The 25,445-nt window shown below is 42.6% G+C and overlaps 1 protein-coding gene across 1 annotated transcript in view; it reads right to left on the reverse strand.

Moving 5' to 3' along the window:
• Positions 1-23,038, reverse strand: part of ARHGAP22 (Rho GTPase activating protein 22) — a 181,369-nt gene extending 158,331 nt beyond the window's left edge. The window contains exon 1 of the mRNA XM_068398747.1: positions 22,985-23,038. Within this exon, the coding sequence (XP_068254848.1) occupies positions 22,985-23,027 (43 nt within the window). The 5' untranslated portion in view covers positions 23,028-23,038. The remainder of the gene's footprint in view (positions 1-22,984) is intronic.
• Between the last annotated feature and the right edge of the window lie 2,407 nt (positions 23,039-25,445).

The following is a 25,445-nucleotide window of genomic DNA, read 5'->3' on the forward strand; positions in this document are numbered from 1 at the left end:
GTGCCAAGACAGAAGGGTGATGGCTTCATTCTTTCTGCTACAACACACCAGCCTGCGGATTTACCACCTAGTAAAGCGAAATATTTTATTCTAAAAAACACAATGAATTGTGGGAAAACACTGAGAACTGTCAGTATTCAGATGAGGTAGCCTGCATCTTCTATGCAGAACTGCAGAATTTAGCTTGGTCTACACTACAAAGTAGTACAGCACACTGGATGTCAGGTGGAACAAGTAGGGAGGAACAGCTGGTATCACAGACCCACTATCTACACAACACTTATTTCAGGGATTTTATTTGGATTGACCATGGAAGCATACTGCACACGGAGAACATTTTCATTCAGAAGTAATCCAAGACTATGCTTAAAACACCAACCAAAACACGGTAGGTAGGAAAGATCAGGAGATCTGCTTCAAAAGCATGCCATTGATCCACACCAAAATGGATGCTTATGTAGACAACCCTAAATACTCCAAGTGAAGACAATGGACAGGATCTGCGTGCTGACCTAGTAGCTTAAGCTAAAGACAGAGGCACACACTTGGTAGAACTGACAGTAGATAGTGATGCTTTTAGATATTATAGTAGTAGGGACTAAAAATTATAGTTACTTTCTTCACTGATAAGTTTAAGTCTTAGCTGTTGAACCCAGCCCTTGCCATCTCTAGTGTTACTGCTCCCAGTGTATACGAAGTAGCAGCATGGCTGCATCTGTACAGTGTGAATAAAAACACATACAGAACAGGTGAGGGAAACTATTGCAAAAAAAGTCTGTGATAGGACAAGGAATAAAGACATCATTCATTTAGCACTCTAACTACTGGCTCTTTATTTCTCAATAGACAGTATCACACTGAGGGGTGCAATGCCTATGCCTTCTTTTCAGTATCAGCCACTTTGCTACAGCAAAAAACCCAAACTCATGCAGCAGTATGAGTTAGCTTCTCTATGACAGAGTGCACAAAATACATTAGAGCACAACTATTCAAATTTGCCTTCGTCATGCTCCCGACTTTTTCTTCACTAACAGTGGCCTCCTCTCCCTCCTAGAAACAAGAGGACGAAGTAGATTTGCATATCTTGCTGCAGGTCATATTTTAAGCACACCATTTAGCATAGCTTTCTCCAAGCCAATGAATATAAACACAAAAGGCAAAGAACAATGAAGTAATACGGTAATACTCTGTACTCTTGAGGCAAGGTTAGAGAGCTACAAGCTCCTGCCATGAATTGAACACTAGTCACTCAAGTAATAAGTGTTTCATTTATTTGTTAAATACTAAAAGGGACACACAGGAGCCGGAGGGCCAGTCCATTACAGATTTATGCTAATCTACACCAGTAGACAGCAGGTTCAGGTCAGCTTCATTCCTAAAAGAGAGTCAATACATTTTATTATCTTTGCTGGAGGGATGGCAGGCAAATTCAACATTCTGTGTCCATTGTTTTTGCAAAATCAGAGTTATAGACCATATTTATAGGCAGCCCAAGCACAGAAACCTACTCCCAGCAAAATACTGTATTCTAATTTTCAGGTCCCTTTATCTGCACCATCCTCTGATAGTTCCCAACTGGATCCACTGCAGAGTATTCAAAAGACAGATCTGCGCTTAGGTCACAGCCGTTTCGTGTGTCACTTTAAAGCACGCCCACTTGTCACACACAATGGACTACAAAATTATCTAGCAAACTCAAGCACCAGCTCTCCACTCCTACTGAACTTTGGCAGAATCTCTTGAAAGCTGTACATCTTCTCCATCTGGTTGGTTAGAACTGCCTACCTGACAAGCACCACTGAAGGCATCTCTGCAGCTGGCAAAGCTTTGCAGTTTCATGAGCAACAACGCTGAGCTACAGCTCACTGCTGCCAGAAGAGGGAAGCCTTACGCCCTTCTCCTTACACCCACATTGCCCTTTCCTTCTGCTGATACATTCAGCCTTACATTCCCACGCTTCACTGACAAGATGAGACTTTTTATAAGAATAGTTACTCATTGGAATGGCAGAAAATTATCTCAGATTTTTTTTCTTCCTGATATTTTAGTGAGTCAAATTGGGTCACAGAAGGAAGACTGAATGAATACCTTGTACTCCCTCTGCAAACAGCAAAAGCCTCTTGTAATAGTCCCTATGGGTATGGCTTTAAGATTTAATTTTTAATAGCTTTCCCAGACATAGTGGACTGAGGAGCAAAAAAAAATGCTGACCACAATAATATTCGGATTGGAGTTGGGACTGTACCCTGAGCTTGTACAGCATGAAGTACTGTGGAGTCCTGGTCAAGACTGCAGCTTTTCATCACTACAGATGCAGCACAAACATAGGTCCACCGCAGCGTAGCAACCCAAGCTAGTCATAGGCCCTCCAGTCACCCATGTATTTATAATAAATGCTAATGCCTGTGACATGCCAAGCTTATAGTCAATATTATTCAGATACTGCAGCGGCTGTAAGCATCACTGGTACCTTACATTGACGTTACGAGAACCAAACACATCTGTTCACCACACTCCATGGGATATCACTTCTCAAAATTATACAGGACTGAAAAAATAATCAAGAGTACAGAAAACTTTGTCAAGGCCTTTGCCAGCAACTAGCTATAAGACAGAAGTGATATCATGGCCCAGCCACTTTCAGCAATAAACCTCCCCAAATTCAGCCATAACATTATATTTCTCTTGTTCCCTTCATCCAAACATCAGGCAGGTATTCATTCCCACCCTAATTCTCAGGGCCTAGCATTGAACCAGCAGTTCAAGATGCCTTTTTCGACATTTGTTGTACCTGTTTTCAATGTGCAAATAAAGCCTGCTTCCTTCTCTGTACAGCAGGTGACTAAGTGACTTGCCCTACTGCCAGGGTTGATTTGGAGGACAAAGGCAGAAGAAATCCAGGAATTCTTACTGCTACATTAATTCATACTTTGAACCTAAGTACCCAACTTAGATCATTTGGCTACAAGTATTTGTAACAAGATGTCACTGGTTAAATAAGGTAAAGGTGGCTCCTCTTAAACTGGATGTCTGCACAGGGATAAACATTAACCCTGTGCCTACAGTTCTCTCAGACAGATCATGATCATCCCAATCCTTTCCCCTGCAACAGAATCAGTTCTCACTTTAGAACTGACATATACAGCTTCCTTGTCATTTAGCTCCTTATACCATAGGTTTGTTCTTTAAACTTCAATACTAGTTCACAGGATAACTATCTTACTGAAGCATAAATAATTCTTAACACCTGCATTTAAGAGGAAGGATATTACAAGTAACTTTTTTCAGCTGCAACAAAGACCTAGAATCTCCTCTCTTTAGCTCTTCATAAAGACCAATTTACTGCTTTTTGGGCACAAGGGACACACAGAAGAGCTCTGTGGAAGGAACACACATTAGAAGATTAACAGCAGCATCTTCCCTCCTCTGGTGTAGTTTTAAATACCTTAAACACATGCAGGCCTGGGCAGAGTCTAGGCATAGAGCCTCTCCTCTTTCAGCTCACCAGATAGCTCATACTGCAGCCTCATCAAGGGGTTTCCCCTTCCCACCACAGTGGGCAAAAATGCCTTTATCATTGACTCAAACTACACCTGCCCACAGTGCAGGGAGCTAAAGAAAACAAATTAAGGTGTTTACACTGCTGTGCTTTCCTATCAGCTACCATGGATGTAAAGGGAAAGCCAGCAAGGAAAAAGTCATTCTGGTAGTAACCTTGCAATGAAGAGGAATACATTTATATAGGCACTAAAAGTAGCAGGTGACTGTCCTCTCAGGAGAGGTGCTAGCATTTGTAATGCTTCCACTGTGTTTTCACAACCCTGCCAGTTTCACCCCATACTCACCCCGTGGGTGTTTTACAAGTAATTAGATAGCCTATGGCTTTTTCATTCTTTAATATTTAATTCCCTCCCCACACGTTCCCTCCCCAGCAGTCTAGCTACCCTCTGAGCTGAATTACTGCTCTTTCTCAAGGTCCCATCCCTTCCCTTCCCCAGGAGGTGAGGCCATGACTCATTATTTCAAGTTCAGATTGCCTGTGCTTAATAAGATGATGGCTGCCTGCAAACTTTTCAGGGCTTTTCCTAAGGAGAGGGAATTCCTGTCTGAGCCTTCAGGCAGGAACAGAAAGCTGCTATTGCCAAGAGTAGCACTTACTTCAGCACACACTAAGAATCCTATGTGAAAAGAGAGGGGCATCTCTACAGAGATGAGAGGATTACATCTTTGAACAGCCCAGATCCTTCTTCATGGGACACACCACAAAACAAGAGTGGAAATCTGAACCTGTCTCTGGAGGAATCCCACAAATATCACTTTCTTGACCCTTTCTCTATATGCACATGGCCATTGAACCAGGACAACAGAGACAAAGTAGTCACAGCACACAGCTAATAATGCAACTCGCTACTACACACCCCTGCACCAAAGCAGCACAGTGCCAGGAGACTGACCTGGTACCAAGGGGCAGAAGTCATTCCCTGCTTCATTCACCTCCCTAGGGCTGCACACAGCAAAAAGGGACACCCAGCTGCCTCATTGTTCACTTTTTCCCCATACTTTACCCTCTAGCCTTGGCCCATTTCTTCCCACTGCCTTCAGGGCAGTTAATCCAGCAGTGGATTAGCTCCAGCCCCAATGCCTCCCCCCACAGTCCCTATACCATTGCCTAAGGATTTTAAACTCAACTCAGCAGCTTTACCTCCCATTCCTCCAAAGCAAAAATATGAAACCCAGACCAACACCACAGGCAAGGCAGGGCAGCTGCTGCTGCCACCGCCGCCACCGCCGCCTCCTCCGTGCCTCACAGAATCCTTCCTCCACCAGCTCACAAGCCGTGAGCTGTAAATCAAACCACATTTACCAGCACCTCATCCTAGCATTTTACCCACTTACCTTTCTAAAGCACAGCTCCCGAACTTGCCTCTCCTGCCTTCAAGAATCACTTATTTAAGGAAGGGGGATAGTGAACCTCCCCCTTGCAGCTGAGCTCCTCATTAATGGTGGCTCTGCCATGCCAGCTGCAGCTAGTCACGCTGATTGCACCCTGCCCCAGGGGCTGGTGAGCTCCCAGCAATGTTGGTGGGCTCTTGGGGGCTGAAGGAAGTGTTTGGAGGAGTTCACAGCTCCAGGGCTGTTTACTTTGGTTCCAGGAGTAAGAAGCTGGGTGTTATTATTTGCCTGGAAAGCTGGAGGTGCCAAGGTGCTGGCCTCCTGCATGCTCCAGGATAGCTCTGTGCAACATCAGCCCTGCCAACCAGAACTGCAGCGTGGGGCTGAGGAGGCATTGGTGTTCCTCTTTGCAGAGCTAAGAGGCTGCAGGTGCTAAGCTGTGGTTTGGTGAGTGGGACTAGACACATGGGAGAGTTCCCCTTTTCTGCCTTTCATTGGCCAGTGAAAGGAGGGTTCTTCAGAAAGCATGATTTTGAAGGGAATATGGCCTGAGAAGCTGCCTGCACTGAGCAGTCTCTGAGGTCCAGGACTTGTTCCAGAAGCATGGTGCTGGCCTCTGCTAAGAGAATTCATTGACATCGCAGGAGCTGAGGGGAAAAATGCCACCAGTTCTCCCCTAATGCCAGAGGAAAATAGAAATGTGACAGTGAACTCCTGTTATGCATGGGGCAGCAGGATTGCCTCCTCTCTGTGGAAGACTCAGAGAACAGCCAGAAGCTAGAGGGTTGATGCCTTGGGTAAATATAGAAATCTGAGCACTTAGGACTGTTTGGCTGCCTCTGGGTCTCCATGAAGTGTGTTTATTCCAGTGTTCCTAATTTGTTCTCTCTGCCACGTCCTTTTTCACAAACTAAGTTGCTCACTGTTTCTTTTTCTCCTTATCTCCTTTAACCACTGTTTTTTGTTCCCTTGCTGGGTCTCATCTCAGCTCTGCCTGTTGCACAGACGGTCCTGCTACCTGTGCCTGATACTGGGGTTGTGTGGCTGCCTCTTAGATGAGTTCCAACTCCTGGAACCTGAAGTGCGCCAGTGATACTGAAGAATTATTAATTGGCCAGGCCAAATATGAATCTGAGCAAGCACCATCTTCTAACAGAGCCAGAGGTCATCTTCACTGGTCTAAAAATGCCTAATGCATGTTTCCTTAGATGTCATTCATCATCATCAAAGCTTATTCCTGAGCCTGGCAAACTCAGGACTGATGAGAACTCCTGAAAGCCATGACTGGTTGATAGCCTTCTGCTGTGATTAAGATTGTCTGGAAGAAATGATTAATAATGTAATTTCCTTTAGACAAGAAATCTCTAGAGGGATGACCCCAATCCCCCTGTTTCTGGTACAGCAAAAAGAGTTGCTGGAGTCATCCCCCACAATTTCATACCAGTAGGTTCATCCTATTATGCTGATGCCCTCCATGTACTCAAGAAATAAAGTTGCAGGGTTGCATTTATAGGTCTAAGCTGTTCTTAACTGGTGAGCTTTTAGGGAGTCAGATGTGTTCTGATGACAGAAAATGGCCAGTGAAAAGCTGTTGAATAAGATGGAAGGATTATCCAGTGTTTTTTTCACATACACTAAAATTTGAGAAACTCTTTTCAAGTCCTTGCTCTGCCTTGGACTTCATATGTGGCCTAGGGTGTGTTCCTAATCCACAGAATGTAACTGTTACCTGTGAAATATGACATGTGCAAAGGTAAATAGATTTTGAATTGTTAAATTCTAAGATACTCTGGCAGTGAATTGTTAGTCACCTAAGTATTGGATTAACATAAAACTATCAGTTCTGAATACAAATATGTTGTGACTGACAACTTCAGAGATGTCTAGATTAGCAAATAGCACAGGTCGTTAGGAGTGGATCTGTTAGTTAATGGCAGGGAACTAATATCCATGCTATATATGCGTTTCAGGGGGGCTCTATTTTGGACTAGTTCTATTCTGATCCTATGGACTGAATACCCATTAGTGGCTGGAGAGAATTAGGTGCACTCCTGAAAATACCTTCCCACTTAGTTTAATCCAAAAGGAATTCTAGTTTGTTTATTCTGAGTCTGCTCCATGACATAACCAAAGTGCAGTGAGGAGAATTAGATTTGGTTAAAAAGCCTACTTCTAACCCTAAAACGCTCATGTAGATTCCAAAGTGTACTACTATAATTCTCATAACTGTCATTTGCTTTTGTATTAAATAACACGCTTTCAGTCTGCAGAATTAAGGAAGTCTGGATTTCCGCTAATTACTGCCTTATATTCTTCTATCACACAGACCTCAGTTCCTCTACGTGTTCCTCAAATTTGCATAATACTGTCTCTTCATCTTCCTCAAATACCTAGTTCCTTCCACATCCCCAACAGCCCAATACATTCCTACATCCCTTAGCTTTTTGGCTGACTTGAATATATGTGTGCTCTTACAGGACAGCTAATATGTGTCTTTTGGATGGTTAGTTGGGCATTATCTTTCAGAACACACATTTCTGTTGAGTGTGACAGTTTTCCTTAGGTGTACAGATACGGTTATCTTTCCTCTGTCCTGCCACCACTTTTTTCTGAGTTTATAGGAGTCAAATATGTTTTGACACTCCTTTTCTGCTTTCAAATCTGGTTGGATTGTAGCCAAACAGCTCAAAAATTGTTAGGACAGAGGCTGATAGAGAAATCATGCAATCACGTATTCTTTCTTACATAAGAAAGTAGTTTAAATACAGGGTATTCATGCTCCTGTAATCAAAGACACAGCACTTTCATTAAAAACGCAATGACACCATTGCAAAGGCATTGAATATTAAAACCTAGCTGTCCTCACTGCAAGCACATACAGCTTACGTTGTAAATGTGCACACTCCCAGAGGGCTACAATAGTACTTTACCCTCTAAAGTCCCTCCTGGCAGCATTACTATACACCATCCTTAGAAATGTTTTAAGTATGCTAAAGCTCACTTTTCATTAAAATTGAATTATGACAAGTTTCAGAGAAGGAAAAAAGAGAGAGGGAAATAACTCTGTTCTACTACAGCCATGCTGAAGGATACCTGAGGTAAAACCAGTTCATCTGCAGCAGGCTAGCTAGCCAAAATGTCTCCCATCACTTTTTCCAGGCTCTAAGTTTTAATTAAAAAAACAAACAAACAAAAGTTTAATTATTAGGACTGTGAAGAAAATTTTCAACATACTGTAACATATGTTTGAGCATGCCACCAAACGGAAATAATAGGTCAAAGAAGAGCAGACAATTCCCTAATGTCAGACACCCATTAGTACCAAGTCCCACTAAGGAAAGAAGGTTTATTCTTAGTACCTACACAACTGAGACAGACTGTGCTGAAGACCAGGAATAGTGTAAAGAATCTATCATGTCAGCAGGCGAACTCTCTTGCTATAGAGGGCAATCCCAACACACCACTTATCAAACAAATGCATAAGCTTGTAGTCAGTCCAGCTTCCATTTCCTAGCACATTTAAACACAACTGGGCAGGTATAGCCTGTTTGAGACTTTTCAAACCAAGGAGCAAATGCTTTGTTTCATTTTTTTAATCTCTTAAAAACAATGAAAAAAAAATGCATTCCTTGAGACTGAAGGATGTAGTCTGAAAACTGCGCTCTCTGCTCTCCATACTGAAAGTTCTCTTGCCTCCACTCTGGAAGGCAGTATTTCTATGCCCCATCACATAGAAAGAATGTGAAAATAGATGTTTTCCATTGCAGTCACTTATTTCAGAATCCTGGACTCCACCAATTGCCGTACATAAAACACTGTAAATCAAAAAATAATGCAAAATCCATTCAGGCCTAGCCAGGATGAATGATTTTCCAGAAGGCCCATTTATGCACATTAAGATTTTCAGTCTGTGAGATTTTATACTTTCCTAGGTCTTATGCAAACATAATGTACCTCTGAACGCATGCTTCTGAGTTACAAATGTGAGCTTGCTGATGGAACAGCAAGGATTGCATTACACTTAACAGTTACCTCTAGTAAGGCGAATTATCTTTGTTCTCTACCATACCTTTCACAAATACCAAGAACTACACCCCAGATGTCAGGCTCAAGTCCAGACTCAGCATTTTCAAAAGCCTGAATGTCTTTAAACCCAGGAGCTTTTTTAAGGACCATCCACACGTCAAACAGAAATGACAGCATCAGGCGTCACAAGTGAAGGTTTAAAGGTACATTCTTGGCAGAGATTTGGAAATACAAGGGGAGCTGATGAAGCATTCTGGTTTGCACAGATGCAGGGAGCCTGAAGCAAAGAGCTGGACACACACACAAAGTGGTTTGAGTAACTCAGCCACAAGAAATCTACACCAAATACATGATCCCCAGGCCGAACTTTATTGCTGCCTACTATAACACTCAAGCGAAAACCCAGGCTGTACCCAGAGTATCCTTCCTTGTCCCTTCTCTTCATTCTGTCTGCTCAGAGAAGTCATGCTGCCTCCCTTAAACAACTAAGTCCTCAATGGCAGAGCTAACAGCCACTATGCTGATAAGTCAGCCAAGCTCATGCAGCAGCTTGCAGCAGATGTCCTGCCCTTGTTGATGCTCAGTCAGCAACAGATTCTTGCAGCCCTCTCAGTACTTTTCTTGCCCACCATTTACCATCTGGACCTTCATTATCAATCCCAACTGAGAGTCCAGGGAGCATGAACTACCATTTCACATTCAGCTCATTCTTGCAAGGTGGGACACTTAACCTTCAAGAAGCGCTCAGCATCTCCAGCACTGCCTTTTTACAGCTCCTATGAACAAGAGCTATAGAAGAACCTTGCAGGATTAGGCCCTACTTGGTAACCTTTCTAAGAGGTTACTGGTGCTTTGCACTGCATTGCAAAAGTAGGAAAGTTCCTTAAGTTAAAAGTAGGAAAGTTCCTGAAGCTAGCTCTTTTCATGAGTTCTAAATACACTCAGAAATAAACCTACCACTCCACAGTTAATGAACCAAACAGAACAAACCCTAAGAGAATGATACATACTGCTCTAAATTGAAATCAAATCACAAAGGTACACTACGGTTTGTCCCCCAGGCATCAGTAGCCCACAGGGATCTAGAACTAGACTCTAGAACAATATCTGTCCCATAACTAGACTTCAATATATATTGATATACAGCTTAGTCTCTTCCAGATGAATTGAAGAAAGAGGAAGAATGGCAGGCATGTAGGTGTGAAAGCCTGTGTTCCTTGCTCTGACACAGACTTTCTGTACCACTCTAGTTGCATCATTTATCTTGTCTCATCAGAGCTATAATAGCCAGCAGGAATGCTGGGTAACAAATATATTAAAGACTGGAAGGAGATTAGCCACCCCTTAGAAAGGGGATGGCAAAGAGACAGCACCTACAAAAGACTTGCTGAACTTCTACAAAATTGTGTAATTAAAAAATAAGTACATATGTCTTTACTATGGGTGAGGCTGTACATATGTGAGCCTGACACCTCCAGATGGCAGGAAGTTTCTTCCTTCCAAGATACTAACAGTTATTTAATGGGCTGTTGGTATTTTAAGGACTGTTCAGCGTGTAATACTGCTTTTATATATATGATGCAAAGTGACATTTGGCTGGGAATATCTGTCTCAGAATCACAGCAGCAGATAAAACCACTGATACTTTCCTATTTTATAATGCTGGCATGGCTAAAGAAAAACCTAATCTTTGCATACTCTTCTGACTGCATCTGCTTTTGCTCCTAAATGACATTAATCTAGCCTCTGTTTCCAATGGGCGAGAAGATCCCTCTGAGACTGTCATTAGGCTGTGAATGGCAACAACGCTCAATAAATGCCATGTCAAACAAGGAACTGGTCCTGCAGCAGGAGATGACACAATACATCCCCTGCCAGAGCATCTCCTCCAGGAGAGCTGGAGCGGAGACACCGGCTGCGCCCGTCCCCAGCTGATCGCTTTATGAACACTGCATACTACACCTCGCAGGTCTGAACCTGTTGCAAACCTAGGGCAGGTTTTCCTTCCTTCCTTTGTCTTGCCCACAGCTCACACTGAACGACTTTTCCCACTCCTGCTTCCAGCCCTGGAGGGATAACGTGCTACTGCAAACTGCTTCTCCGAGATGCTGCAGGTAAACTTGTCACAACTGTCTCCAGCTGTTATAAGGAATGTCAGCATTAAAAACACAGCATTAACAAGCACCACAGGGGTGCAAAGTCTCCATCGAGTCCCAGGACGGAGCACAATTTTTGAATTATCCCTGCTGCTCTGACCTGACATTGCAGACGACGTTGGTGAACACAAGCACAGGTCCCCTCCTCCCACGCTTCATTCTCCCTGAGCCTTTGCAAGCGCTGCTCGCTCCCGCTGCCTCCCTTCGGCCAGCGGGGCAGCAGCCTCGCTCTGCCGGGGGCGGCCGCTGCGGCTCGGGTGGTCTCCGCGGGCAGGGGTGCATGCTCTCCGCCACCGCCGGGAAGTTTCCCCGTGCCGGCAGACGGTCCCCTCCCCACCCCGCGGGGCGCACGGCAGGCACACTCACCTCTCCTGGCCTGCCTGATCTTGGGGCTCAGCATGCTCCCGGCTGGGCGCGCCGCTGCCCGCAGCCTCAGCGGCCGGCCCCGGCCCCGGCCACCGCCCCGCGCATCGCCGCGCCCGCCCCTCTCCGCTCCAACGCCGCTTCTCTCCGCTTCCAGCTCTGGCTCGGGGGCGACGCTTCACATGGGGCTAAATAAACCCTAATGCATTATTTATCCAGCCTCGAATTAATTCCCATCCAAACTAGGCATTAAGTGCCTCGGTAATTACTGTCGATAAATCACTACCACGCAGACACGAGGGCTGGACGTGGCTCCTTCTCCTAATTGGCCATGCATCAGTTATTAATATGCCTCTTTAGGGAGCAGCGCTGATCCCGCACTCCCTCTCTGCATCTTCCTCCGGTCACACTCAACAGACGCTTTGACTCCACAAGGATCAGATCAGGAGCTGAATCTTTCCAAGCCCGAGCCAGGGGTGGTGGGAGGGAAAGGGCACAACGTACACGCCGAGAAGCTTGTGCATCTGATGAGGTTGTGCGTTAGAAGAAATAACAGGTGCGCTAGTCCAGAGGGCAGCGGCGCGCCGGGCTGCCTGCTGAGCCCTGCGTCCCTCCTGGGGAGGTACTCTGGTGACAGCCGGGGAGCTCATACAGAAACGACCTGCTGCTCTCTGCAAGGAAGAAAAATCGCTCTTGCCTGCACTGACAGTCTGGCAGGACGGGCACAGCAGAATGCCATCACTCCATCTTAGCACCCATGATTTTTGTTTGTACTTCTCACTAAGCTCTCTGTCACCCCTCCCTGGGGGTGAAGCAAAGTCTGCAGTCAGTAAGAGGGGAAGAAAGGACAAACATTTGATGAAATAGTTAGATACTATTAAACAGTATCTGTAAACTATAAATAGATACTTGGATGAAAATTGAATCTGAGTAATTGACACATCCTGCCCTTGGGCTGCTCTTAGCACAACCTCCTTTCTCACCATCCCCATGTACCTAGCAGGTCCTTCTGCAGTGTAGAAAAGGGGGGTAAATATTTCCCTGGCAGTGTGCATGCCCTGCAGTATCACCCTGCAGGTTTGTATTGCTGAGTTGTACTGACAAAAAGCATCTGAGATTGGCAGGTTCCTCCTCTGACAGGAAAATCCATCATATCTTGGATACTGAATACTGGCCATCAAGTCATATCTCCAACGGTGGAAGAGGTTTCCTGGCACTTTACAGAGGCTGTACTTCTCAGGCTGGAGCAATGGCTGACATGTTTTGGACCTTTAGCTGCTGGTGGAACCAGCTGCTTAGAAGAGATTGTAAATCTTTGAGTTCATGGTGGCCGTCTCAGATTTATACACCTGTAAATGAGGCTGGAAGTGGGATCTGAACTGTTGTCTCTGTTTTGAATACCCAGGCTCCTGCAGTTATCTCCCCACTAATTATCTGTATTAGCCGGGCTTCAGCACAGTGAAGAGTAGCTAACTGGTGATCCTTTGCCCATCAAGCTTAGCAAGTGTCCTGATACTGTGGATAACCACCAAAAGCATCTGCAGAGGGAAGTTATGTTTCTGCCTTTCTGCCCCGCCTCAGTCCCTGGATCAAAAAGTCATTCCTACCAACCGTTTAACAGAACTCTTTCTCTCTCTCCATATTTTTAGCATTTCTTGTCTGCCTTGATGCTGTTTATACACATAATTTTGCAGTTTGTACAGGAAGCCAAAAGGTGTGTACAGTAAAACAAGATGAGAGATAAAGTTAACTGAACTTTCAACCTCATGGGAAACGTGGGACACTTCATCCTGCTAAGTCTCTTCCCGTGAAAGCTTGGTTTCCCCTCTGGGGAAAGACATTATATAGGGACCTATATAAATAATTGATTACCATGTTCATGGGTAAAATGAAAACATTCAAACAAATAACAGCCAAGTTCAACACTAAATGCTAACTTTGAAGGTTTTTTTGGTTAAATAAAAAAAGTACTCAGTGTAAACAGAAATATTCAGTTTGATCCTGTTTGAAATGTTTTGCTTTGACTTAAACATTTTCAGCCCTTCTTAAAGCAATTTTCAAAACAGAGACATCATTTAAATAATTTTTAAAACACTGGAAATTTTCTATTTTTTTTCCCCAGCTTAAACACAATAAATTCAGACCTGATTTTCTAAGATGTATGCTTTGGGGTAAATAAACTATTTGTCAGAGGGGGGAAAAAAGCTATTAAAAAATGCCAGCTGAGAGAGAAAAAAACAAGCGATTGGTCTCATGCTGGCTGCAGTGCTTTGCTCTGACAATTTAAATACTTCCTGAAAGAAACGCTGAGAATAGGTCCAATAGAAGGGTAGCCTAGCAAGTGTCTAGAAGGAACCAGACCCTATGGGGATATTGAATCCCTGAAGCTTGTGTGCTGAACTACTTACACTGAGCAGCATAACTGGGACAACAAAAAGATGTGAAGAATGAAGGAATAATTTGTGAAAGTTTTACTTTCACTGTGTTTGCATCAGGTCCCTCCCTGAATATGCAGTCACATAGTAGAAAAAAGGGATACTGGTTTATCCCCATATTTCGTTGCTAAATAAAACCTGGTAGTTACAGGGGTGGTACAACTGAGGAAAACAGAGATACAGTTTTGTCACACCAGTTCTCCCCTCTCAGCTAGCAAAGGTATTCTTAAGGGAAGTTTGAAAATACCCTGATGAGAGAATTTTGACAGAAATGCCAAAAAAGGCATCTGGGGAGGCTCCCCTGCTTGGGAGTACCTGAAGTTGTGTGCTCAGCCTCAGACTGAGTCCTTACACCAGCAATTCTGAGTAATACCTGCCTGCTGCTTCAGAACATGACTCACCTGTGTCCTTGCTATTGAAGCCTAGGGTTATGATACCAAAAAAATTCTTTCCTAAAGGTACAAAAGGAGTTGCAGTGGGATCACAGTGAGCAACATAATTATTCTTGCGCCTAAGCACACTCTACAAAGACTACAAAAACTTATGTCGTGGCCCTTAAGTGCTTTAATAGCCTTAACAGCCCTGACCAGTCTCACCTGGCCACCACCCATACCCTCTGCCCATAGGCCCAGGAGCTCCATTTAAGCCCAGGCTTGGGGCTTTACTTCTAACCTGAGCTAGCTTGTAGGAATATTGATCCCTAGCTCACCTATACTGATGTGTGGGTCTGGACTGTCAGCTTGACCTTGTATCTGCCTTGTTGCTGTGGATCTACCTATTAGTTACTGGATTATGTCTGATACTGGTAACTTTCATCCAAACTAATTCTGTCTATGAGATGTGGGTGGTTTTTCTGGCTTGACCCTAGACCTGCTTCATAACCATGAATGTGTTTGGTGATCTGGACTCCTGGTTGAACCTGACTATTGTTTCTAAGTTTTTCTTCCTTACCTCACTCAGGTACTGTGGGGACTGTGCCCTACTCTGTTGTGCTGTCCCTCCCTTTTCCTGAGGGAACAAATGGCCATTGCTGGTCATACTATTCCAGAGCTAGGCTAAAGGTAGCTCAATTTAGCAGGCTTCTCAGAGACTTAGGAAGCTGCTGGGCTGTAGGCAATAAAACTTTCATGACTGGCAGATCTGAGGCAAGAGGGGCATTCCTGATGGCTTGAGATATCAATGTATAGGTGTACCAGCTGTTGGAAACCACTGCTCTCATGGGTATATCTCTCTCCTTGTCTAAATTCAGAATGGCAGTCTATCATAGAGCACTAAGCATCTACAAGACTAGAAAATAGACATCAGCTGATTGATTAACTAGAAGACTAGAGAAGTGCTACTATCTGTCTCTTAAGTGAGTCTAAAAAGAAATGTACTTGTTAACTATCTGCTGCCTGTTTGGAATGTGGAAAAACTTTTCTGTATATCACAAGTGTTTACCATTGATTGCTAAGCACGCAAAATTAAGGAAGGTGATGCAGCCTAGGGATTACAAAACTTAAGGAGAGTGGGGAGGTATGGCCTCTAGCCTTAATGCCAACTGGTTTCCCATGATCACAAGCAAGATATTCAGTCCCAGGTCCCATCCACCTCTATGTGGTGTTTTGAGACCTGGGATTGGCAAGTGCTATCTAAATGCAGAGGATGATAACAAGTTACTGCAGCAGGGACACTCACAGAAGATATGATTCATCTATTGGCGCCAAGGCTGATGGCTGGAGGCTATGAAACATGTTGGGTGCCTGAGACAGAAGAGTGCGTGGGCTAGTGAAATTGCTGAATTTGTGTGGGGGGCATTGAAGGGATCTCTGTTTCCCCAGGCTGCACACACAGCATGCTGTCACCTACCAATTATTACACAGCATATCCTTTTTTCCTCCTCCTCAACTTCTGCTTCCATATGTAGACCAAGGACTTGTTATAACTTGCTGATTGATATATTTTCTTTACTTACCAGCAAGATGGGTCTGGATCAAAGCCCAAGATCTAATCACCCTGGACTTTGGCACCATTGAAATACAGATCCAGCTTATTTAGACTGCAACTTTGGTTACAATCTGTTATTATATGGTATAAAATGGGGTTGATGGAAAAGGGTCCAAAGAAACAAGAAGGACCATGGTGTACATTTTGAGATCAGTAACTGCAGCAGCATTGCCTCTGCAAGGCAAGCTAGAATAATTATGCATACAGGAACTGTGGGAATTCTGCTGAAGAAGATTGGGCAGTAAATTGACCACGTTTCAAGCATCTAATGACCAGAAGGAATTTCAGTTTGGTATGACTGTTGCTTCCAGGCTAAGTGATCACCAGTTCAAACCTCTTGATGATGATACCATCTGGTTTTCCACGTGAAAAGGGCCACTGGTCTTTCAGCTGCCAGTAATCAATGGTTTTACAGGCAGTCTTAGGAGATATAGCAAGAAATATTCAGACCATGAAGAGAGAATTCCTTTGTTCTTCTGAGATGACCTCTTTAGTATCAGGTAAACTGATGATGCAGGATGGAGAAGGCTGTGCAGATGTTCTAGAGCAGCTCTGGAAACAACTGGAAGCTCAAAGGTATTTTTGAGAAAAATTAATAGTTCAGGAAAAACTTCAGTTCAGGGATTATCTAAGGCCAAGAGATAAGAAATGGAGCAATTTCTTTAGGTTTGGCTGAAAATTAAGAAAATGCATAAGCCTAATGGTGTCTTGGGTTTCCCAGAGGTAACACTTCCCGGAGGAGGCAGTAAATTTGCCAAATGCATCAGGATTACTAAGAGAGGACAGAACTATGATCTCATGGAATTATTCAGGAATGTGGGGTAAGGTGGAGACTGTAAACAAGAATAATTCTGAATGTTTTGCAGAGTTAAACTAGGCAATTTCTGGGTATCTTTATCATTCTTTTACAGTCACTGTTCCTTCCCATCTAGTCATGTTCCAAAAATAGGTCAGGAATAATTCATCTTTCATTTCAGGATGTAAGAGTGAATCTCTAGAGAGCAGCTACAGCTTGACAGAAGGCTATAATACACCTGTCATAGACTTCAGCTGGGCAAGAAATTTACAAAGCAGAGATACTGCTGGCAGCCAAAGATGGCTTTAGTTTTTTTCTCCTCTGCAGTGATGAACATACACAAAGTGTACATCTATCCCTGTAAGATCTCTCCTACTGTAGCAAATACCTGAAAATCATTTTACTTTATTCAGAAGAGTCTCCTGTGAGTAAGAAGAATAGGTATTTTACTTAAGTAACCTGTAAAAGCACTTCGAGAATTGTATGTTATTCTTCACAGCGGATAAAGAAAGCCTGACTTGGTATTTTCTTTCTCTCTTTTTGTTTATACTTGACAAACGTCAAAGATATTGATGTGCCCTTTCTGGTTTTGCTATAAACAGTGATCTCTGACTATATCAAGGGTGTGCACTATACTAATGAGAATCAAAATCTTTAACAGAAATTTCTGACTTCCAAGAAGTTATTAAGCAGTGCAATTGAAGAGGTGACCAAATAAAGCCTAGACAATTCTGAATGATTTGATAAAGATTTCCAGCTTTTTATGATGCATTTTCATACATTGGAGGCAGGCAAGACTTAGATTATGAATGTAAAAACTTTCTTAAAAACAACAAATCTCTTACAAATCCAGATTTTAGACTTCTCTAAGCTTTATAAACAGTGAGAGGAAGCATGTTCTTATTTAATTTTATATATTTTCTGTTCTGTACTAGTCTTTGTGGTATCATACTTACTACACCAAGGGCAACTCCAGGAATGGAGATTATATGCCCTATATAACATTAGAAATGCTCTTGCTATTGCAGTATTCCTAAATGTGCCTGCAAGCAAAGCCTTCTTCAGTAATGAAGGCAAACATAGGATTACTGAGACAGGTTGGCTCCAAGTATTCCATCTCATTTGCCTTTCCCAGGGTAAGGAGATAAATTACATACAGGATGGATACTAGTTATGTGGATAACCAGTGCCTGTCTTAAATTTGTACCTAGATGACAGCTTTATTAATGAGGCAGACAGAAATCTTCTTACCTTTGCAATACCTACTGGAGACAGAATCACAGAATGGTTAGGGTTGGAAGGGACCTCTGGAGATCACCTAGTCCAACCCCCTGCTAAAGCAGGTTCACCTACAGCACATTGCACAGGGTCTCATCCAGGTGGGTTTTGAACATTTCCAGAGGAGGAGACTCTACAACCTCCCTGTCTCCCTGAGACACCCCAGGGCAGATCAGAGACTTTAAATTATTTGTTTCTGCTCCATACAAGATCTAGTAGATATTTTCTAATCTGCAATAGAATGGCAATGACACTGAAACTTGTGTCTCATAGACAGATAAAATACTGAGTAACATAATTAAGGTAAATACAAAAAAATTTTTTCCAAATTGTACTTGGCTTGAAATCTGATTCACATCTGAATAATGGCTGCTCAGATGGTTGAGGACTAGGGCACATCCCCTACAAGGAAGGGTTGAGGGAGTTGCTTAATCTGGCAAAGAGGTTAACAGGGGATCTAATAGCCATGCACAACTAGTTAAAGGACAGTTTCATAGGGTATGAAACCAAGCACTTCTTCGTAGTGGTAGACGCTAAAACAAAAAGCAATGCCCTCAAGTTTCAGCTTAAACTCAGATTGGAGCCTAGGAAAAACTTTTTCACCAGGAGGGTTGTGCAGCACTGGGGCAGATACAGAGCAGGTGAGATCTGTCTTCAGAGGTTTCCAAGATGGCTAGATTAGCCTGGTTTTGGTGCTAGCTCTGCTCTAAACAGAAGGCTGGCCTAAGTAACCTCCAGAGGCCCCTTCTGTCTAGTATTTCTGTGAGTCTGTCTGAAAGCCTGTTTGCTGCTGCTATACCTGTTGATCTAACAAAATGCTACTTTCTCAAACTTGCCTCACTATCACCTTCAGATCATCGCAGGTCTAACAGAGCTGCTACTGCAATCAAACCAGTCAAATTGGGGAAATAGCAGCTGAAGGTCTTCTATTCATCATTGCTTCTTTCAAATGGATGATTCTTCTCTCAGAAATGCTCTATGAAATTAATTCTGATTTTCCCTGAACTTAATTTCCTGATTCCAATACAGAAAAGCATTTAAAGGCTTAACTTGAACCATGAGAGACTACTCACATGCTTCACATCAAAACACATGATTAACTGACCTGCTGGATCAGAATTTATTGGAGTAGTTCACATTGTTTGGATTTTGCATTATGTAAGCAAAGCACAGGGCCTCAAACTTCAAAGGAAGTTACATGACCAAGTGCTAGTTAACTGTGCTGTCCAGCCCAGGTCTTCAATTCTAATTGTATTATCTACAGAGTTATGCCACTAGTTGTATCTTGACAGCAGTCTGCTCATACTCAGATCTCCCAACAAAATTTGTCTGAGTTTCTCTGACATTCCTAGGACAGGTAGGATGTCAAAGCCTGGAGAGACTACTGATTTGTTTCTCTTGTTCATCTGTTCCTGTACGCCCCCAGACCTTCTCTGCACCTTTGAGAACAGTGACAGCAGTATATCGTTGTCAGGAGCTGCAGGACTTCATGAATAAGCTGCATTAAAATGCAGTAACCTGGGCAATTGCTTATCCTATCTGTCTTCCATAGGCCTAGAAGAAATGAGGTCCTTGATTCAGAGAAGAGATACAGAAATGCATTATTTAAAACTTAAATGCTGTCTCTGCAGAATGGATTTTTCTTTTTCTTTTAGTGGCAGGAACCAAGGAGCTGTGCATGCATATTTTAGACACTGGGGACTGAGGCTGTCATCCTCAGGAACATATCTCCTCCTGTTGTCTCAGGGAAAAATATAGTCATTTAGCAGGCAGATCTGATTCAAAATGAAACTAGGGTGAAAACTGGAGGCTAGGTGAAAAATGAAGGGAGATAAAAATTTCAAATGTGATGTTATTTTAACACTGACCCATTTTTCTTCTGTTTGAAATCATTTTGAGCAGAGGGGGAGAAAATAATGAAATTAAAATAGAGTTGTAATTATTAATTACTTCTGGGCTTGGGTTTTGGAGGCCCAGTTAATAGCAGTGGCTCTGCCACTGGCTGGCAATGTGGCCCTGAGTATGTCACTTCAATTCTTAATGTCACTGTTTCCAGCCTGCAAAATGGAGATTGTAATACTGACCTCTGCGAGAAACTTTTCAAGATGTATGGAAAAATGCCAATGAAATAGGGTTAATATAAGTAATATTACTTATTAAACAAAGATGTGACCTGAAAATTTCTTCCTGTAAATATTTTTGGATCAAAGTGTAACAGAAAAATGTGAAAAACGTTTTTGTTTTTTAAATAATTATGTTAGCTTTTCCATGAGGGAAAAAACTCATTTAGGGATCATAGTATTTTAAAATCATCATTCAGTTTAGAGCAGATATAATCTAGTAAAAGTGATTTTAATTTTGGTAATCAGCGTCTTGTTTACAAGGCTACCTGTTTATTGGAAGATGACAAATATGTCTTCCCTTTCCCTTCCCTAGTATTAATATGCAATGTAATGAGCCTGCATAGAGATACTTCATTTGAAAATTAGAAATTTGTAGCACCAAAAAATCCCCATGGTTCTAAATCCTTAGCAAGGCAGTTTCTAAGCTTGTGTTCCTGCAGGGAATTTACAGCTTGGGGAAAAAAACATGTACTGAAAAGCCCTACGTTACTGGATTTACAGAGACAGAACTGAACTGTTTATTAAAGTTGTATGAATAGGACTCTTTTGTTTAAAAACAGCCAAATAACCCTCTAAAAATTATGAACGCCTCACAAATTACATTTGTCTCAGGATATTCTGTTTTATGTTATGCTTTATTTAGCCTTACTAATATTTTTTGTTCAATTTTTAAATGAAAAATGCTTTTTCAAAATAAAACATCAACTAGTTTAATTTTGAAAGCATTGAAAAAGCCCTCTCCTATTAAAAATTACTTTTTTTTCTTTGCCAAAGCTGACCAAATTTACAAGTGATTAGCTTCCCCTCAAAGGTCCATTCTTCATTTGCAATCTTTTATCTGCTCTGCTACATGCTGACACCTTTATAATCTGTTGCCCTCGAGTGAGAGGCTCAAAGGAGACCACTGTTTTCCAAGTGGCTTCTCTGCTGGATGCCCAGCCGAAACCTGTCCATTCCAGAGGCTGGTGGGAGTATGAAACTGTAATCCAATAAATGCTCAAATTGCTGAAAGTAAATAAACAGGAAAGTAAAGTTGTTATATTTTGTGCTGTGATGCTCTCCTGTCTCGTTATTTAAGATGGACTGAGGAAAAGAAATGGAAGCTGCAATTATAATATGAAAATAAACTGTGTACCTGCAGCTATGTATGAATTCTGCTGCCTCACGTAACAGCAGACCTTGAAAGCCCTTCTGTCGTACTGCGACCTGGTGACGCTTGGAGGGGAAGGTGCCAACACAAAAGATGCTCAGAATGAAGACTGCACGTATTACCGCCGAGACCCACACACCAGGTAATGTCTGGACTTGGGGCAGAGGCTAAAAGGCTGAAAGACATAGTTTCATATTTATGGTCTGTATGAACAAAATAGGTGCATGGGAAAGGAAGCGCTCTGAATATCTCTAGCAGGAGTGCCTGTATTGGGCAAAGGTTGGCTGTGTGAATTTTTTATCTTTATTCTCATCTCCATAGAGAAAAAAACATGAAATAAAAATAGAAACGCAAAGTTTAATGGAAATGAAAAAGGATAAGAACTTAAATAGAAATAAAAATACCACTAGAGCCTGGCATATCTACATTAAGTATTTAGTCATACATTCATCATTTGTGCATTTAGGATGGCTTTTAAGATGGATCCCATCTCTGAGCTACTCCTCCAGTTGTGCAGAATAGAACACAAGCCATGGGACTGACTTTGACCAATTTTTTTGCACTGGCAAATCTGCCAATGGCCTGAACACAGATTCTGGTACTAGTTTGTTGCTACATAGTTGGCATGAAGAGGACAAACCTTGCAGATTACATTCTGAATGTATGTTGGTCCCAGTCTTTTACAAGGTAGACTTCTGTTTCCTTCAAGTTAGAGGTATCTGCACATTCCTCTAAGCATTGTGTAGTGACTGACGGACTGAGATACATAACAGTTATTTAAGCTTCACCTCATGACTGGTGTCAGTTTTTTAGACAGCTTAACAACTCTTATTGCTGAATAAGCCTTCTTAGGCCTTCGTGTGAAGACTGAGAGGTAATTCTTCCAGGCAGAGACAGCCCTAGAGACCCTGTGTCTGAGCTGGCATCGTAACATGCAGCCTTCCAGAAGGAATTTGCTGGTTTGTCAGCTCTGAGCCACTGCTCTCCAGCCCTGGAAAGGGATTAGAGCAAAAGGGACTCTCATCTGACACACAGCCGCTGAAGAGCCTGTTGCACTTCCCTCTTGTGGTGAGCCTCCCTGCAAGGTAACTACTGCATTCTTTTACCAGTTCCTCCTTTGCTCCATGTGGTAGCAGCCTCTGCTTCAAATGTGAAAGCACTGCTTTCAAGTTCTGCTGAATACACTGAGCTCAAAAATGATCATGCAGTCAATGACTAATTTCTTGTTGCTCTACTTTGCTGCTTTAACAAAGTATTTATACGTGTTTAGCGCTGGGGTTTAATTTCAAGTCTAATATTACCTCTCTGCTGAGCAGCAAGTTTGTGTATCCTTATAGGTCAAGTTCCTAGCACAGAAGAAAACACTAATGTAGAATCTGGCTATAAATTAAGTAGAAATTGAGGATATTTTTCTTATCATTTACCAGCCTAGAACAGAGTTATCTGAATACCCTAAAAGCAGTCCTTTCCTAGGAAAAAAGGAAGCCACAGTCTCCAGGGAAGCTACTCAGCTTCAAAAATTGTTTTTTAAACCAGAGCATACCAGGCAGCAAAACCACTGCTTTCATCAGTTTGTCCCCATTCCTTCTGTCCAGAATTCTGTATGACATGGCAAAAGCTAGCAACCAAATGCAATTGAGTATAAGTCCTGTAAATAAGCAATTAAAGAGAGGAGAAGATACATGAGTCTAGTTCAGAAAGCTAGAAGAATATTCAGGCTTATCAATGAATACATTGTGACAGCTTGTTAAGCATGCTTATTAGCTATTTGAAGGTACCTGAGTAATTATCACTGTGGGAAAGGAGCCTTCCTGGGTACATGCTGAGTCTCTCTGTGAGTGCAGCTTATAGGAGAGCAAGGTCACAGGAGCAGGAGTTTATAAATAGACTCGGGATCTGCAAAAGGAAAAATAATAGTAGTTAGTGGGGACACATCAGAGAGAGAAAAATGTATGCTCTCATACTTGTGTTGTAAGGATTTTGCTTAATTTGTGTAGCCTGAACTTCAGGCTCCCTATTTCCTCTAAGATGACATTGAGAGTTGCTGCAGGCTGTGCAAGCTACACAATATCCTTGCAGAAAGCAAAGAGGGGTCTTAAGCAGGAACTAGCACCAATTTCTGAGACTGCAGAAAGTGGTGTTGTCTGCAGAGGTTTTGGTGCTGCTTCTGCAGAGAGTGAAAAGAGTAAATCTTCCAAGAAAATAGCTCTTGGTCCATATGTGTTTATGTAATTATATCTTGTGCTTTTGTCTGAGAATGTGTCTGAGAGTGGTATTTTCTTGTAAGTGCTATGTGTTGAAGTCTACCTTTCTGTTTTGTAAATATTTTTAAAATTTTCCTACAGAACTTCTGTATCATGATCCTTTCATTCGACAACTTTTGAGTTGATAATGAAAACAATGAATTCTTGTGTATCCTGTAGTAGAAAGTTAATCTGAGGTACAAGAGGGGGGAGAAATGGTATGCCATTATATTTTGCATTAGTCTTTCAACTTCCTCAATCTCATTAGACTAACATGCCTTCTAGTGTGGAGATCACGTGTTCAGTCAAGCTGCCTTAAAATTTTTCCTGCACAACATTTTTCTAGTCAGTAGATTGCATTTAATCAAAATAACAGCTTCCCAGAGGAACTGTTCTTTTCTTCTGAAAAAAAAAAAAAAAAAAGATTGTTTATTTGATCAAGATTTTTGGTTCTGACACTTCCAAATGAGAATGTTTTCACTTTTGTTACAACCAGTTTTCAAATGTGGCTTCTTTTTTCATGTGTTTTTAAAAGCTGATATTGTTTTACTAACAGGAATAATTTTGGTGGCATTTAGTTATGCACAGAATTTTTTTAAAATCTAGTTTAAAATTATTGAGGGTATTTCTGTGATTATATAGTCCAGTGATTTCCCCCCCTCCACATATCATGACTACTTTTAAATGAGCCACAAAAGATGAGCAAAGCAGGGGGCTGTCAAGCAGCAGAATTACGCTTGCTGTGTAAGGGTTCATAGGAAACTGCTTCAGGATTGCACAGATTGGAAAAGGCTGAAAACCACTGCATCAGTCTGACCACTAAGATGCAGGCTGTGGATATACCGTGGTTCGTTCCTATTTAAGTAACAAAAGCACTGGAAAAAAACAACAGATTTTTTTTTTATGGAAGGAATTTGTTCCAATTTCTAATGAAACGTTTTGAAATAGCAGAATTTCATGTGACAAATTATCCTTATCATGTAACATTGTGACTGCTGATCAGACCTTACCGGCACCAAGGTTGCAGGCTGGATGCCAGGAGGCACAGAAGATGGGTTGCAGGCTGCCCGGCCTTGCTCAGGCAGAAATGCTGGGGGAAGGAAATGGGTCCTTTTCCTGAGATAAGTTAGGAGCTTGACTCCAGCATCAACACTGCAAACTGCCCCATCTTCTTACAGCCCATCAGTCATAGAGTCAGAGTAGTCAGAGCTGTAACTAGACCTCAGGATCCAGACTAAGAGTGCTCAGGTCCAAGGGGTGCTGGCAGGCAAAGGGGAGAGAAACTTTGCCTTGCAGATACGCTGTACATCTTTACCAGCTACCAGCCTCACGGCTTCATCAGTGTGAGCTCCCTTTAATTTACAGCTGAAGTTTAGTTATCTGTGCAGGTGTACAAATATGTGACTTACCCTATGATTTGCATAGCGTGGCCATGCATCAGTATGTGCTGCCTTATTTTCCTCAGCGGCGGTGGTGCTGCCTGGGGGCGGCAGGCCCGGGCAGGGGGGCAGCAGGCCCAGGCAGGAAGGCCACCTCTCAAGGGCCCTGGCTTGGTTCCGGGCTGTCTGGCAGCACTAGCAGAACCTGGCTTTTACCTCCCACCTCCCCAGGGCTCTGCCCTCCAGGGAAAACCTGGCCAAAGATGTGGGGTGGCCTTCCCTGCCGCCCCAGGCCACCCCTGTGTGTGCTTCAGAGCGAGAGGAGCTGAGCTGCTTGCAGTCCTGTGGCTTTGCCCTTCATAGCCTGCTGCTTTCGCTCCTTTGGGAAGATTTACTGAAGGAGATGAATGCCTCCTTCATTGCAGATTCCAAGGTTTGCTGAGAAAAATGATGAGTTTAAATGATGGTTAAGCAGATGGTTTAAATTTTTGCATTGCCTTTCACTGAAGTCTCTCTGTCAGCTGCTGTTCTGCCATTGCAAAGAAGGGAGGAAGACAAAATGGAGCCACTTCCTTTTATGATGTTAAAGAAACTAAAAATGATTTCACAGAATCACA

This window comes from Nyctibius grandis, chromosome 4, assembly GCF_013368605.1.
Source record: "Nyctibius grandis isolate bNycGra1 chromosome 4, bNycGra1.pri, whole genome shotgun sequence".
Taxonomy (NCBI): domain Eukaryota; kingdom Metazoa; phylum Chordata; class Aves; order Nyctibiiformes; family Nyctibiidae; genus Nyctibius; species Nyctibius grandis.